General features: G+C 40.9%; 1 protein-coding gene across 4 annotated transcripts in view; it reads left to right on the top strand.

Moving 5' to 3' along the window:
* RPS6KA1 (ribosomal protein S6 kinase A1) overlaps nucleotides 1–13854 on the top strand; it is a 241712-nt gene extending 227858 nt beyond the window's left edge. For all 4 annotated transcript variants that reach the window (XM_040424248.1, XM_040424250.1, XM_040424251.1 and 1 more), the window contains 2 exons: nucleotides 10705–10842; nucleotides 11835–13854. In XM_040424248.1, the coding sequence (XP_040280182.1) occupies nucleotides 10705–10842; nucleotides 11835–11957 (261 nt within the window). In that variant the 3' untranslated portion in view covers nucleotides 11958–13854. The remainder of the gene's footprint in view (nucleotides 1–10704; nucleotides 10843–11834) is intronic.
* The last annotated feature ends 1287 nt before the right edge of the window (nucleotides 13855–15141 follow it).

The following is a 15141-nucleotide window of genomic DNA, read 5'->3' on the forward strand; positions in this document are numbered from 1 at the left end:
CTGAAACAAAACTAGGAGAATTTGCATCCCCCCATAACCAACTTATTGACGCTCATAACGACCTCACAGAACAAATAGAGGCAATAAAGAACAAGCTTACAGACCTTGAAGATGAGTCACGCCGAAATAACGTCAAAATCTGGGGAATCCCTGAGGAGGTCCAGTCGCAAGAATTACGGTCATACCTTCAGAGACTGATGCATTAATCCCTTCACTGTCCGAACGTGACCTCCTTATCGACAGAATACATAGGGTGGCACGCCATAAACATCTACCTCCCACTACTCCTAGAGCTGTCCTAGCCAGGATCCACTTTTTTCAAATAAGAGGCAATACTTCAAGCCAGCAGGAATAAAGGAACCCTGCCCTCCCCTTTATGAGGAGATCAAGCTATTCGCTGACTTATCTGCAGCTACTTTACAGCAAAGAAGGACCCTAGCTCCTATAACCGCCGCCCTGCGTGATCATGCTATGCTCTATAGATGGGGTTTCCCCACGAAGATCTTAATTTAACCTGACGGAGCACTGCAGTGCATCTCATCGCTGGAAGAGGGCAAACTTCTGCTGCAGCAATGGAACATCCCAATCCCAGATGCCGCCCAGAACCAAAAACCGTCTCCAACCCATCTATGCCAAGAGTGGAAAGTGGTTTCCTCCAAGTGCAAGTACAAAAGCCACATCCACGACTAGCTGTACAAAGTAGCTTAAAGCTGAACTGATATATCCGGTCATAAACCGTGAGTTATCTGGTAACCCCCAGACAAACGTCAGCTAACATCACGCTGACAGCGAACTCTTGTGTGTCTAACCCCTGTGGTTATGTACATGTCTTGTGTAGTGTACTTTTGAAGCTGTGGCTTAGACCTCTGGGTATGCTGAGCAGTTCATCCTACGTCTCCAATGGTACTTAAAATCGCATCGCTCAACGTAAAGGGTCTGAATAGCCCTCACAAACGAGCGTTTATGTGGAGAGAGATCATAAATCTCCAGTGTGATGTATTCAGCATACAGGAATCACACCTTTAAGGCTATTGACGCTAATCAGATCCACCACCGTTCCTTCCCAGTCCTATGCCATTCCCACTATCAAAAAACAGAGACGTTATCTTAGGAATTAAAGATACAGTAGACTTCCAACTATCCAAAGTTTATATTGGACCCCAATGGTAGATTCAGAATAGTAGTAGGTTCTTTGAAGAATGTCATGTACACACTAGTAGCAGTCTATTCCCCAAATAAACACCAAACTACATTTCTCAACAAACTATTCAAAAGAGTGGAGAGAGAAAGACAGAGCCAATCCATATGGTTCGGAGATTTTAATGGAGTGGCGAATTCATCCCTAGACACCACCTCTACAGCAAACAGAACACCCTGGTTGAGGGATTTCCTCTTATCTGGAGACCTTTAGGACATATGGAGATTACAGCATGACTGTGAGAGAGACCTCTCCTCAGTACACGACTTGTACTAGAGGATAGATCTCTTCCTCCTGAGTAGGCCCCTGATCCATGCTGCCGTTGACACATCAATCGAAGTAATCACCTGGTGAGACCATGCAGCTATTACTTTAACGCTACAAGATACTTACCACGCTAAAGAGAACTCCTCCTGGTGCTTAAACCCTTTCCTTTTAGAACACAACATATATAAGAAAGAAATCAAATCTGCTCTTCACAAATATTTTCAATATAATGTAGGCTCAGTTCCTAGCTCCTTCTCCCTGTGGAATGCACATAAAGCCTACATAAGAGGAATACTCATAAAGATGGGCAGCAAGGCAAAAAAAATGTAGGATCTCGTGTCCAAAATCACGCCACTGGAGGCTCTCAATAAAATAAACTTCTCCCTCACACGCTCTGCCCAACTGAAGTGCCTTAGGACTCAAATTAGAGAACATTTACTATACCAATACGAACAGGGCCTTAGAAAGACCAAGGCTACATACTACTCCCAGGACAATAAAGCAGGCAAACTACTGGCACACAAGATTAAACAAAGGGCTATAAAATAAAAAATCCTTCCCAGTCTATGGGAGCCCACATATATTATCCTAATAAAATCGCCAATTAATTTAAGGCCTATTATGCCTAATTATACAACCTAGAGGGAAGGAACTCCTTCAGCCACCCTAAACAAGCAGATACGCATACTTAAACACACTCAAGCTCCCTAGACTATCCACATCCCAAATAGAAATTTTAAACGCACCAATAGGCCAAAAAAGTTTTACTAACCATCCGATCCTTACCCCTACACAAAGCCCCGGGCCCTGACGGTCTCTCCTATGCTTATTATAAGACGTACGGAGACACCTTGGCCACATATTTAACCCATACTCTACAACAGGCTATGAATGAGGGGAAATTCCCGAGTGAAATGTTAGAGCCCACTATTACAAGGCCCCAGAAATCCTGCAGAACTTCAGACAGATTTCTCTGTTAAATTCAGACGTAAAGATATACGCCAAGATCCAAGCCAACCGCCTGGCTGACCTGGTCCCACACCTCATCTCCCCCGATCAAACGGTCTTTATAAAAGGCCGACAGATTTATGAAAACACCAGAAGGATTGTTAATATACTGGACGTCCTGGAGAGAAGGAAATCTCCGGCAGTACTTGTGACACTGGATGCTGAGAAAGAAGGCTTTTGACCGGGTGAATTGGTCGTTCGCCTTTTCCGTGTTGCGACACATGGGCCTCGAGGGAACATGCCTCAATGCATTCATAGCGTTGTACTCTGCCCCGTCTACCCGAGTCTTTGTTAACACTCACGAACGGAACGAGACAGGGCTGTCCTCTTTCCCCCATCATATTTGTACTATCAATTGAACTACTAGCGGAAGCCATTAGAACCCACCCGGATATAACCAGGGTGACTATATGCGACCACTCACATCACATCTCACTATACGTTGATGACATAATCCTCACCCAACTGCAAAAATCACTAGCTACTGCTATGAAACTTGTAAAAGGAGAGGTCTCCATAGGATTTTATAAGCTCAACGAAACGAAATCTCAAATTCTACCCCTCAATATCTCAACAGAGAAACACCTACAAGCAAAGTTCTCTTTAGACTGGCAGGCCAACCAGATAGACTATCTTGGCTTAAAACTCACACACACACACACACACACACACACACACACACACCACGAAAGATCTATACAAGGCTAACTACATACCATTGCTAGACACTTTAAGAACTGACCTTTTATCCATGATCCTAAAAGAGGTTTCTTGGTTAGGTAGAATAGCAGCCTTTCAAATGATGGTACTACCAAACCTACTTTACATTTTCAAGATTCTTCCAATTATAGTGCCCAAATCCCTCTTTACTAAGGAAACACGTTTTATTAACACCTACACATGGATCGGCAAAAAAGCCAAGAATACACTCCTCTTTGCTATATAAACTAAAAGCGTACATTGGCCTACCTAATGTATCTGACTACTTTCTAGCTACACAGATACAGAAGTTGCAGGATTGGTGGCAGGGGGACCTCTATAAACAATGGGTGCAAATAGAAGCTTCCTCTGTCCCTAAAGCCTCTCTGAGGCCTCTATTGTTGATCTCGCTTTTTCCCTCCTTCTCCCTTTCCCAATACCCATACCTGGTAAACGCAGCATTGAAGCTCTGGAAAAAATTCCACGCCCTAACTCGTCACAGTCCTACTTCTATTCTAGAAAATTTGTCTCTTGACTGCATAAGTCTTCTCACCTCCAATATAGAGGTAAACACATGGATAGCCCAGGGAATTACTAAGATCTCACAGATAGCAACTATGTCTAATCTACAGTTGTGTTCAAAATAATAGCAGTGTGTTTAAAAAAGTGAATAAATCCTTCTAATAGCTTTTATTTCCATAAACACAAATGCATTGGGAACACTACACATTCAAAACATGAAGAAAAATATATCAAATTTGTGTTGTTCCAAATTGAAGAAAAGTGAATATTGGACTGTTCAAAAAAAATAGCAGTGTTTGTATTCTTTACAAACTCAAACATTCACTATATAAACTGAAAAATGTTTGACGTATTTGCTTTCCTTTGAATCGCTTAACTAATATTTAGTTGTATAACCACTGTTTCTGAGAACTGCTGTACATCTGTGTTGCATGGAGTCAACCAACTTCTGGCACCTGTGAACAGGTATTCCAGCCCAGGATTATTGGACTACATTCCACAGTTCTTCTCTATTTCTTGGTTTTGCCGCAGAAACTGCATTTTTGATGTCACCCCACAAGTTTTCTATTGGATTAAGATCCGGGGATTGGGCTGGCCACTCCATAACGTCAATCTTGTTGGTCTGGAACCATTATGTTGCACATTTACTGGTGTGTTTTGTCTTGTTGGAACACCCATTTCAAGGGCATTTCCTCTTCACCATAAAGCAGCATGACCTCTTCAAGTATTCTGATGTATTCAAACTGATCCATGATCCCTGGTATGCGATAAATAGGCCCAACACCGTAGTATGAGAAACATCCCCATATCATCATGCTTGCGCCACCATGCTTCACTGTCTTCATAGTGTACTGTGGCTTAAATTCAGTGTTTGGGGGTCGTCTGACAAACTGTCTCCGGCCACTAGACCCAAAAAGAACAATCTTACTTTCATCAGTCCACAAAATGTTGGGCCATCTCTGTTTAGGCCAGTCAATGTGCTCTTTGGCAAATTGTAACCTCTTCAGCACATGTGTTTTTTTCAACAGTGGGACTTTTTGGGGGCTTCTTGCAGACAGCTTGGCTTCACATAGCATCTTCTAATTGTAACAGTACTCACATGTAACTTTAGACCTTCTTTGATCTTCCTGGAGCTGATTGTTGGCTGAGCCCTTGCCATTTTGGCTATTCTTCTATCCATTCGAATGGTAGTTTTTCGCTTTCTTCCACGTCTTTCAGGTTTTGGTTGCAATTTTAAAGTATTTGCGATCATTTTAGCTGAGCAGCCTATCATTTTCTGCACTTCTTTATATGTTTTCCCCGCTCCAATCAACTTTTTAATCAAGGTACGCTGTTCTTCTGAACAATGTCTGCTCAGAATTTCAGAGAGAAATGCACTGTACAACATTTGCTGCCTTCCTTCCTTAAATAAGGAAATAAGGGCAATAATTGCCACCTGTTTTTCAAAGAATGAAAGACCTCACTAATTGAACTCCACACTGCTATTATTTTGAACATGCCTCTTTCAATTAGTGATTCAATTACACAGAATCAGCAGCATGCATGTCATGACTGTTGGGCCTGCTGGATTTCTATTACTCTAGTACACTTGCTAGTAAATTATTTGCCACGTAGAAATATAATTTCTACCAAAAACAGTGATTGATCAGGTTAGTGATGTTTGACTGCTATTATTTTGAACACAACTGTATATTCATAGCAGCACATAAGTTAGAAATACAACATACCGACCAAAGACTTCTACAAATACTTAAGAATTAGACATCTAGTCCAAACAGAACGACGCATGCCCATCAATATAAACCGCTCGATTCTAGTAATGTGTTCGACCCCCTAGGACGGACAAACCTGCCCCTCAAACCTATTTGTCATGCTAGGCAATAAAGCGACTTTTGACAAATCCTCCCCTTTTCTCTCCTGGGAGTCAGAATTGAAAAAATCCTTTTCGACTGCTCAATGGGTGCCCGCCTTGCTCACATCCGCCAAACTCCTCAAATGTACCACACATTATGAATCCATTATGAAGACCACACTACGATGGTACTTCACCCCAGACAGATTATGCCACATGTTCCCCAACACATCAAACCTATGTTGGAGGGGATGTGGAAACAGGGGTACATTAATGCACATTCTTTGGTCTTGCCCTAAACTTGATAAACTCTGGAGAGAAGTTTTCCTGATAGCAACTGATATTACTGGCCAATCTATGGCCTCCTCCCCTTCCTTGGCTTTGCTATATCTGGACTTGGACACCATCCCCTGCAAATTTAGAAATGTCTTAGCACATCTATTTCTAGCAACAAAACTATCGATCACATACAACTGGAAGAGTGAAACCATTCTGTCAATTTCAGATCTATTACAAAGAATCAATACTACGTATATGTATGAAAAAACACTATCATACCTACACCAGACTCCTGGAGGGTCCTTTAAAAATATGGGACATTTGGTCCAATTCCAGATACTGTGATCTCAGCTGATCGATATCTGCACACATACTTATCTTATTACCTCATTATTACGGTATAGGAAAGGTGCTGTACCCTTCCCCTTGTTTTCCCATGTTCAATTTTTATTGTTCATTATGTTCAATGTACAAACTTATGCTGGTACTGTTACCAATACTGTATGATGTATACCAGTGAAAACCTTTAATAAAAAAACAAATGTTGGGGGAAAAAAAGATGTGTCATCAGAAAATGATCCATTGTTTAAACACGTTTTGTATTGTAAGGGTATTTTTAAGTACTGATTTTGGTTCTGTCCCCTTTAATTCTGTGTAATAGTTTATAAGTTTTCCTTGTAATGTAGTGGGTTAGAGATAGTACACATCCCCCATTGTGCTGATAAGAACACATTCCTGAGTGATCTCGGAGACATGCGTGATGCACACTGGAGGAGGGGCTAATGAGAATAACTGTGGTCTCCACTAACCGTTAATTGGGATTCCACCAGGCACTTTATCCTAGGTAGGATGTAAGTATTTATTTTCCCTATCTCTGGTACACTGTGGGGTGTTAGTCATGTGTTATAACGTGGTAGACAGCCATGTGTTATAGCATGATCGACCGGATCTCTACCCCATAGTTGGGCTACTAATGTTTATTTACTTTTTATTATTCAGTATGTGATTTGTGTTGATTTAAATATATAATATATTTATTCACTCAGCCTGCGTAAGCTTATTCATTCTCAAATCTCTTGAATTCACGTGACGTTACCCTTTTTTTTTTTTTTTTTTTTTTTTTTTTTTTTTGTGTCCTTTTAAATTTTCCCTGTCACTCGATAGGCATGCTCTGTGACCTGTATAGAGATCAGGATGGAGTAGATAAGCTGTGATCACCTATTGTGAATGGTGGTTATCTATAGAGTTACTTGTCATTGTCATTCTGCCTGTGTTAATAATGATAATGGCTACTGAAAAGTTACCTGTATAGAACAGGAAATCATGGCCAGTGTGAAAATTGAAGGATAAGGGTACTTTCACACTAGCGTTATTCTTTTCGGTATTGAAATCCAGTAAAGGGTCTCAATATCTGAATAAAAACGCATCAGTTTTGTCCTAATGCATTCTGAATTTCTTTTTAAATAGTGACATGGAAAAAAAAAAAAGTCGCCAAAAAACCATAAGAAATATGTTTAACACACAAATTAGGTCATTTTCTGATGACACATTGGGGGACATTTATTAAGTATGTTGCATCAGAATTATGGCATAAAATGCACCAAAAAGAATGGCGTTTTAATTTGCACCAAATATATCAATTGTTTTCTCCACAATTTTCACCATAAAGAATGCATCACACCAGAAATGAGTTATAAATGTCAAAGTAGGCGGGGCTATCAAATGGGCACATATTACGCCTCATTTATCATCCTCTTATGGACAGAAATGGCTCAAATTGTTGCGGACAATTAAGCTAGCTTATGTGGTGGTGGTTTGTGTAAGGCCTCTTTCACACTTGCTTTGTCCGGATCCGGCGTGTACTCCACTTGCCGGAATTACACTCCGGATCGGGAAAAACGCAAGTGTACTGAAAGCATTTGAAGACGGAACAGTCTTCCAAATGCTTTCAGTGTTACTATGGCACCCAGGACGCTATTAAAGTCCTGGTTGCCATAGTAGGAGCGGGGATCGGGGGAGCGGTATACTTACAGTCCGTGCGGCTCCCGGGGCGCTCCAGAATGACGTCAGAGCGCCCCATGCGCATGGATGACGTGATCCATGTGATCACATGATCCATGCGCTTGGGGCGCCCTGACGTCACTCTGGAGCGCCCGGGGAGCCGCACGGACGGTAAGTATGCTGCTCCCCGCTACACTTTACCATGGCTGCCAGGACTTTAGCGTCCCGGCAGCCATGGTAACCACTCTGAAAAAGCTAAATGTCGGCTCGGGCAATGCGCCGAAACGACGTTTAGCTTAAGGCCGGATCCGGATCAATGCCTTTCAATGGGCGTTAATTCCGGATCCGGCCTTGCGGCAAGTGTTCCGGATTTTTGGCCGGAGCAAAAAGCGCAGCATGCTGCGGTATTTTCTCCGGCCAAAAAACGTTCCGTTCCGGAACTGAAGACATCCTGATGCATCCTGAACGGATTTCTCTCCATTCAGAATGCATTAGGATAATCCTGATCAGGATTCTTCCGGCATAGAGCCCCGACGACGGAACTCTATGCCGGAAGACAAGAACGCAAGTGTGAAAGAGCCCTAAAAAGTCGCAATTATGGCTTAAAGAGGCAACTTTTTGTTAAAAAGTCGCATTTATGAAAAGAAAAACCAACCTGTCGTGGGAACAAGTAAAATGTATGTATTAAAACAGGATGATATAAATGAGCTAAACAGCAGGGCTTTATCAGTAAATTGTCATTAAAGTAACATAGTAACATAGTACATAAGGGCGAAAAAATACATTTGTCCATCCAGTTCGGCCTGTTATCCTGCAAGTTGATCCAGAGCAAGGCAAAAAAAAAACTGTGAGGTAGAAGCCAATTTTCCCCACTTTAGGGGAATAAAAAATTCCTTCCCGACTCCAATCAGGCAATCAGAATAACTCCCTGGATCAACAACCCCTCTCTAGTAGCTATAGCCTGTAATATTATTACGCTCCAGAAATACATCCAGGCCCCTCTTGAATTCCTTTATTGTATTCACCATCACCACCTCCTCAGGCAGAGAGTTCCATAGTCTCACTGCTCTTACCGTAAAGAATCCTTTTCTATGTTTGTGTACAAACCTTCTTTCCTCCAGACGCAGAGGATGCCCCCTCGTCACAGTCATAAATAGATGATGGGATAGATCTCTGTACTGACCCCTGATATATTTATATATACATAGTTATTAGATCTCCCCTCAGTCGTCTTTTTCTAAAGTGAATAACCCCGATTTTGATAATCTTTCAGGGTACTGTAGTTGCCCCATTCCAGTTATTACTTTAGTTGCCCTCCTCTGGACCTTCTCCAGCTCGGCTATGTCTGCCTTGTTCACAGGAGCCCAGAACTGTACACAGTACTCCATGTGTGGTCTGACTAGCGATTTGTAAAGTGGCAGGACTATGTTCTTATCACGGGCATCTATGCCCCTTCTGATGCAACCCATTATCTTATTGGCTTTGGCAGCAGCTGCCTGACACTGGTTTTTGCAGCTTAGTCTGCTGTTTATTAAAATTCCTAGATCCTTTCCCATGTCAGTGTTACCGAGGTGTTTTACCATTTAGTATGTACGGGTGACTTGCATTATTCCTTCCCATGTGCATAACTTTACATTTGTCAGTGTTAAACCTCATCTGCCACTTCTCTGCCCAAGCCTCTAATCTATCCAGATCCCTCTGTAGTAGTATACTGTCCTCTTCGGTGTAAATTACTTTACACAGTTTAGTGTTATCTGCGAAAATTGATACTTTACTATGCAAGCCTTCTACAAGATCATTAATAAATATATTGAAGAGAATAGGGCCCAATACTGACCCCTGAGGTACTCCGCTAGTGACAGTGACCCAATCTGAGTATGTACCGTTAATAACCACCCTCTGTTTTCTATCATTGAGCCAGTTACTTACCCTGAGCCAGAGACAAAAGTCGCAATTTACCAGTGGAAATGTCGCAAATATACTTCAAAAGTTGCAAATATGTTTCAAATGTAGCAAGGGTGGTCTGGACAGGGGGTGACTGAAATCAACGCATTTCAGTTTTAAAAGTGTTTTATTTTGCTGCTATTGGTGTTAAAATGTCGCAAATCAAGAGAAATATAATCAAGTTGACATTTTAAAAAGTAACATTTTACAAGTGGCGTGCACCTTTTTGATATGAGGTGAAACAAATCGCCACTTTTGATTTGTAACTTTAGTATTTTTTTGGCGCAAATTACACCATTATGGATAAATGTCCCCCATTCCCTTTTAAATGTATAAATTAGGCTTCATTCACATCACCGTTCTGCCTTTCCGTTCTCCTGCTCCGTTTAGGAGCAGGAGAACGGAAAGGACGGAAAAGGCACATAACTGACATCAAACGGAGCCTAAGGACCCCATACACTATAATGGGGTCCGTTATGTTTCCGCTCAGAAGATGGTTTTTAAGTGGAGACAAAAGTTGTGCATGCAGGACTTTTGTCTCCGCTTAAAAATCATCTTCTGAGCGGAAAAATAACGGACCCCATTATAATCTAAGGGGTCCTAAGGGCTCCGTTTGACTGTTTGGCGTCAGTTATGTGCCTTTTCCGTCCTTTCCATTCTCCTGCTCCTAAACGGAGCAGAACGAAAAGGCTGAACGGTGATGTGAACGAAGCCCTACTATGTACCAATCTTCTCAGCTTCTCCTGCTCTATATCCTTTGTCTGCAGATTGCACTACATTTTATGGTGACACATTTTCTTTAAATATTAGTAATAATGGTCTATTAATTCCCTTAGGTGACTTGTCCATTTCTGTGTTCATTATGATAGAACTTTGAGATTGTTACATCTGTGTGAATTTTGTCTATAACCAGATTAGCTGTATTCTTTTCCAGGACCTGGTGTCTCGTATGTTGCACGTGGACCCCCATCGCCGGCTCACTGCACGTCAAGTTCTACAACACGAGTGGATAACAAAACGAGACTTGCTACCTCAGAGTCAGCTTAAAAGACAGGATGCACAGTTAGTGAAGGTGACTCTTCCTACTCATGCTTTTGTTATTCTTAGACCATGAGATACAAAAATTGTTCGTCATCAGTAATACGTGGGATATGGTATATAACCTGTTTAAGAAACAGCTTGAATAAGTAGATCTACAAGACTAATAAATCTTCAGAGAAATAACCTGTTACTCTTATTAATGGCTGTAGTTGTACAGCACCAGGTCTGTTACTGGTTGCTTTTGCAAGATAGTGATAAAGAGCTGTGCTCCATATAATGTATCTTTGGGGAGTCAATACATGGGCTGAAGCAGGTCTACAATATTTGCACATATATACTGTATATTTTCCTAGATCTGTCCACCTTTTTTTTTCCAGAAAAATAGGGGCAGTCCTGGTACCAGTCACTAGTTGCAAATTCTAGGATCCTTTGTGTCCATCTTGACCGCCATTTTTATTCCTACATGTTAACAATCATCTGGTTAAGTCGTTTCGCACACACAGCCATAAATATTTTAGTCCATATTGGACATTACGGTTATAATGTACAATGTGTTCAGTCACACAGGGTAATGGATGAAAGCTATTTCTGGGAACGTTATTTGAAAGAAAGATCTTCCTCAAACGATTTTTATTTATTTTTTAAAGATCTTTCTTTCAACTACTGGATGATCATTTCAAACACGACTGACTTCCTTTCAGAAAATGGTAGTCTGTCTTTGGTTGGCCAAAACAATTTTGTTAAATTTAGCCCAATGAATTATCGTTTTGTTAGAAATCATTTGTTTTGATCAACTAATGAGTATGTCCACCTTTAGTCAAAGCAGTGACATTGTCTAGCTACAACAATTTTTGTCCTGGTGAACCAGTAGCTGCAATACAGTACAAATACCTAATGCATATATGTGGCCATAATACATGGCGCAATACAGTAAATCTATTGATTTTTTTTATTGCTACCTTTGATGTCAGTATACTTCATAAAATAATGGAATAATTTGTTTGTTTGTTTTTTACTTTCTAGGGAGCTATGGCTGCAACATATTCTGCCTTAAACAGCTCTAAGCCAGTCCCTGAGCTACAACCAATCAAATCCTCCATCCTTGCACAGCGACGTGTCAAGAAACTGCCCTCTACCACTCTGTAGCTGGGTTCCTCATCTTTCAGAATGATTCTCTTATAATAATGACCTGTGGTGGTGATTTTTAAACCAGCTTTCATCAACGGTGCACCATATTTTACCATGACCTTATAAAGCTGTGTTCCTCCTGCAAACATGGATTTGGTACAGCGTAGGCTTGCTGTGCTACTTTTTCTAGTACAGTAGCAGGAGGGTCCAAGGGCCATGTCGTATTGCCTAAATGAAAACGGTACAATCGTTATGACAAGGCATACATGGCTATTTTTTTTTTCTTACTGGAGGGTGGCCGTTGACATTCTGTAATTCATTCTATGCCGCTCCTGATACCTTTGCAGCACTATCTCAGGGCTGTCTGTACTCTTCCTGTCTGTGACAGTAGAGATACTGCTATTTTACTTGTGAAAGTGAGAAATTGAGTTTTAAAAATCTGTTTTTGCCTTCTGCTTTGTGTTACAAAGACAATTACACCTTCAAATATGTGACATGTTCATAAAAATGCAGATTTTGGTGTATTTGTACACCTAAGGGCTCACTGTGCTTCACTTGTGCTTGTGTTATGTGGGGGCCTTTTCTGGTCAGGCACCAGAAGACAACCTATCTACTATCTTTTGCACCTGGCAAGGTGTAAGAAATGCTCCAGCTTTCAAAATCAACACAACTTCAATATAAAAACTTCTGGAATATAAAACTGATCTGTGGGGTAGGGTGTGTGAATGGATGTTTCGGTATGTGAAATATATGTTGATTTACAACAGTAACATCAATATATAAGATCGGGAGGGTTATTGATAAAGAGAAGTTTGCCATCTGTAAGTTGGTTATACATGTATATCAGGACATGAATCCCATTTATCCAGATACAGAAGATTCCTCATTTCACTGTAGAAACCTCATAAGGCCAACCCCACCCCAATGAAAAACTATGCCCATTATATATTACTTGACATATATATAATGGGAAACCCCTCCAGTAAATAAATGTCATGTTTCAGATTTGTATTGGTTTAATGTGGTACTTTTTGTACATGCTAGTGTTCCTGACTCTATTATTCGGGCGGTAAGTAAACAGTTATGCAGTCACCAGATCAGCACTGCTAGATAAGCTATGCAGTTACTCTAAATGATGCAATATTCATTTATGTAACTGTTCTCCAGGTTATTTTGGAATCTCTTCCAGGCAATGAAATGTTTTAGAAAGCTAGTAAAACTGCTAAAATTAGTGAATGGTTGCCATGGACAACACCATCTCCTCCACTGTTACTTGTGTCGCTCTATCAAATTGCTCATCCTTGTGTTAGCAGGCGTTTTATAGTTTAATTGCCTGCCTGTACCAGGACTTTCTATTGTTTTAAGTTGCAAGTCCAGGTGCAGACCGGCATTTAGCAGTAAAGTTTGAATTTTACCCACAGGAAGGAACGCTGTTGTAATGGCACCCTAAAGGGGTTTCCCACCACACTACTGAGCACTCCACAGTTTGTTTCTCCTGTTTGTTAATGGTGAGTGACCGGATGTGTATCACCGAGGGCCAAAGACCCCTGATTTTGTGAAAATTACCAGGGTCAGCTATACACCAATCACTTCTGACATATCAAGTTGAAATGCCATAAAAGGGTAATGAAATTAAATCCATTACCCATTTTTGGATTTTTCTGCACTGTTAATAAAGTCTTGTGATGTCTTTCTTGATGTATTTGCATATATTCTTTATAATTAGTGTATTTTTTTCTAATAGATCTCCAAATGATTTCTTATAAGTAGCGTTCTCTAGCTTGTGAATACTGGAGCTCCTGTGGATTTTGTCGCCTTGAATTTGTTCTGTTCTGCTATATAGTATTTTCATCAGGATAAAAATAAGGAATATTCATTTACTTGGGACTATGTTTCTTAAAGGTCAGTTTTGTGGGGGGAAAAAACGTGCTGCTGTAAGGCACATTTACACTTAATTTTCAATTTTAGAGACCATGGTATTTTAGCTGAGTTTATGGGGAAAAAAACTGCTGTTGGCAAAGTTTACCACACTTTGTACACATGTACAGCATAGCCATGCTCATAAGGTGCCACAGAGTTACCAAGCTTAGCTAACCTAAGCAGAATGTAATTAAGATACAAAAAATAATTGTGTAATAAAATATTTTTAAAGTCTATGTACTAGTGGCATCTTTTTTTCATACCATACAGTGCCCAATAAATTCTATTACATGGAGAGCACACCAACTGTCAAATTGTGCAAAATATTATTACATATGTTAATGGTTACCTTGAGTGAAAAAGGGTTGCATTTCAGGCTGCAATTTTCATTTATTTTCAGATTCTCTGATAATAAGTTTGCTGCCTACTTCTAGATTCCTGCTTTTCTTATGTGAAAGTTTCCCTCCCAATAATATGTGCTGCTTTCTTCCCCCTGCAAACTGCTTTGTGTGTGCTTTCCTTTCTGTCCTCAGCCCTCAAGTGAATGGGAACACTGCTACTATAACAGTCATGGCCACCAGACAGACATCTCAAATGGTGGCTGCTTCACCAGAAATTAGAGGCAGGGAGGTCTGTTTACAGTGTGCCTCAATCTGTTCTAACTACAGGTGCATTCAATGTGGTTTGGCGAGCCTGTATTAACTTGGATACAGAGAAGGTTCTTCAGAAAGAAGGACATCTCTTCCAACCTCAAGGAATTGAGGGCAATACATCTGGCAATGCATCTCCTCCTACATCAGAGAGTCCTTATTCAGTTGGCCAATTTAGCATTCGTATTTTACATAAACTAGCTGGGAGGGGCAGGTCAGCTCTAGTGTTGAGAAAACCCAAACTGCAAAGTTCGAGTAAGGGCATTAAATAAAGCTTGCTGAAAGGCTGTACGGCAGCCAGTCAACAAGCTTTTAAGCTGTGGGCACTTAAAAGCCATCACAGCCATGCCTAGTAATGGCATGGCGGTGATTGGCCGGTGCATCATGTGACCCAGCCTCTATACAAGCTGGATCACGTGTAGCACCGCCCATCAGCTCTGAGTAGTGCTGGGACAGGAAGCAGGCAGCTGAAGAGAGGGAAAGTTTTAGGAATCTCATCTGGCTATTTATTCTGTGGGTGACCTATAGTGATTTTATTTTTTGTGGGTGCAATACACCAGCTTTGCACCCTTGACACAAATATAATACTTAATCTGTCTGTTAGTTCGGTGGGTGACATATACCCTTTTGTG

This window comes from Bufo bufo, chromosome 3, assembly GCF_905171765.1.
Source record: "Bufo bufo chromosome 3, aBufBuf1.1, whole genome shotgun sequence".
Classification (NCBI taxonomy): Eukaryota; Metazoa; Chordata; class Amphibia; order Anura; family Bufonidae; genus Bufo; species Bufo bufo.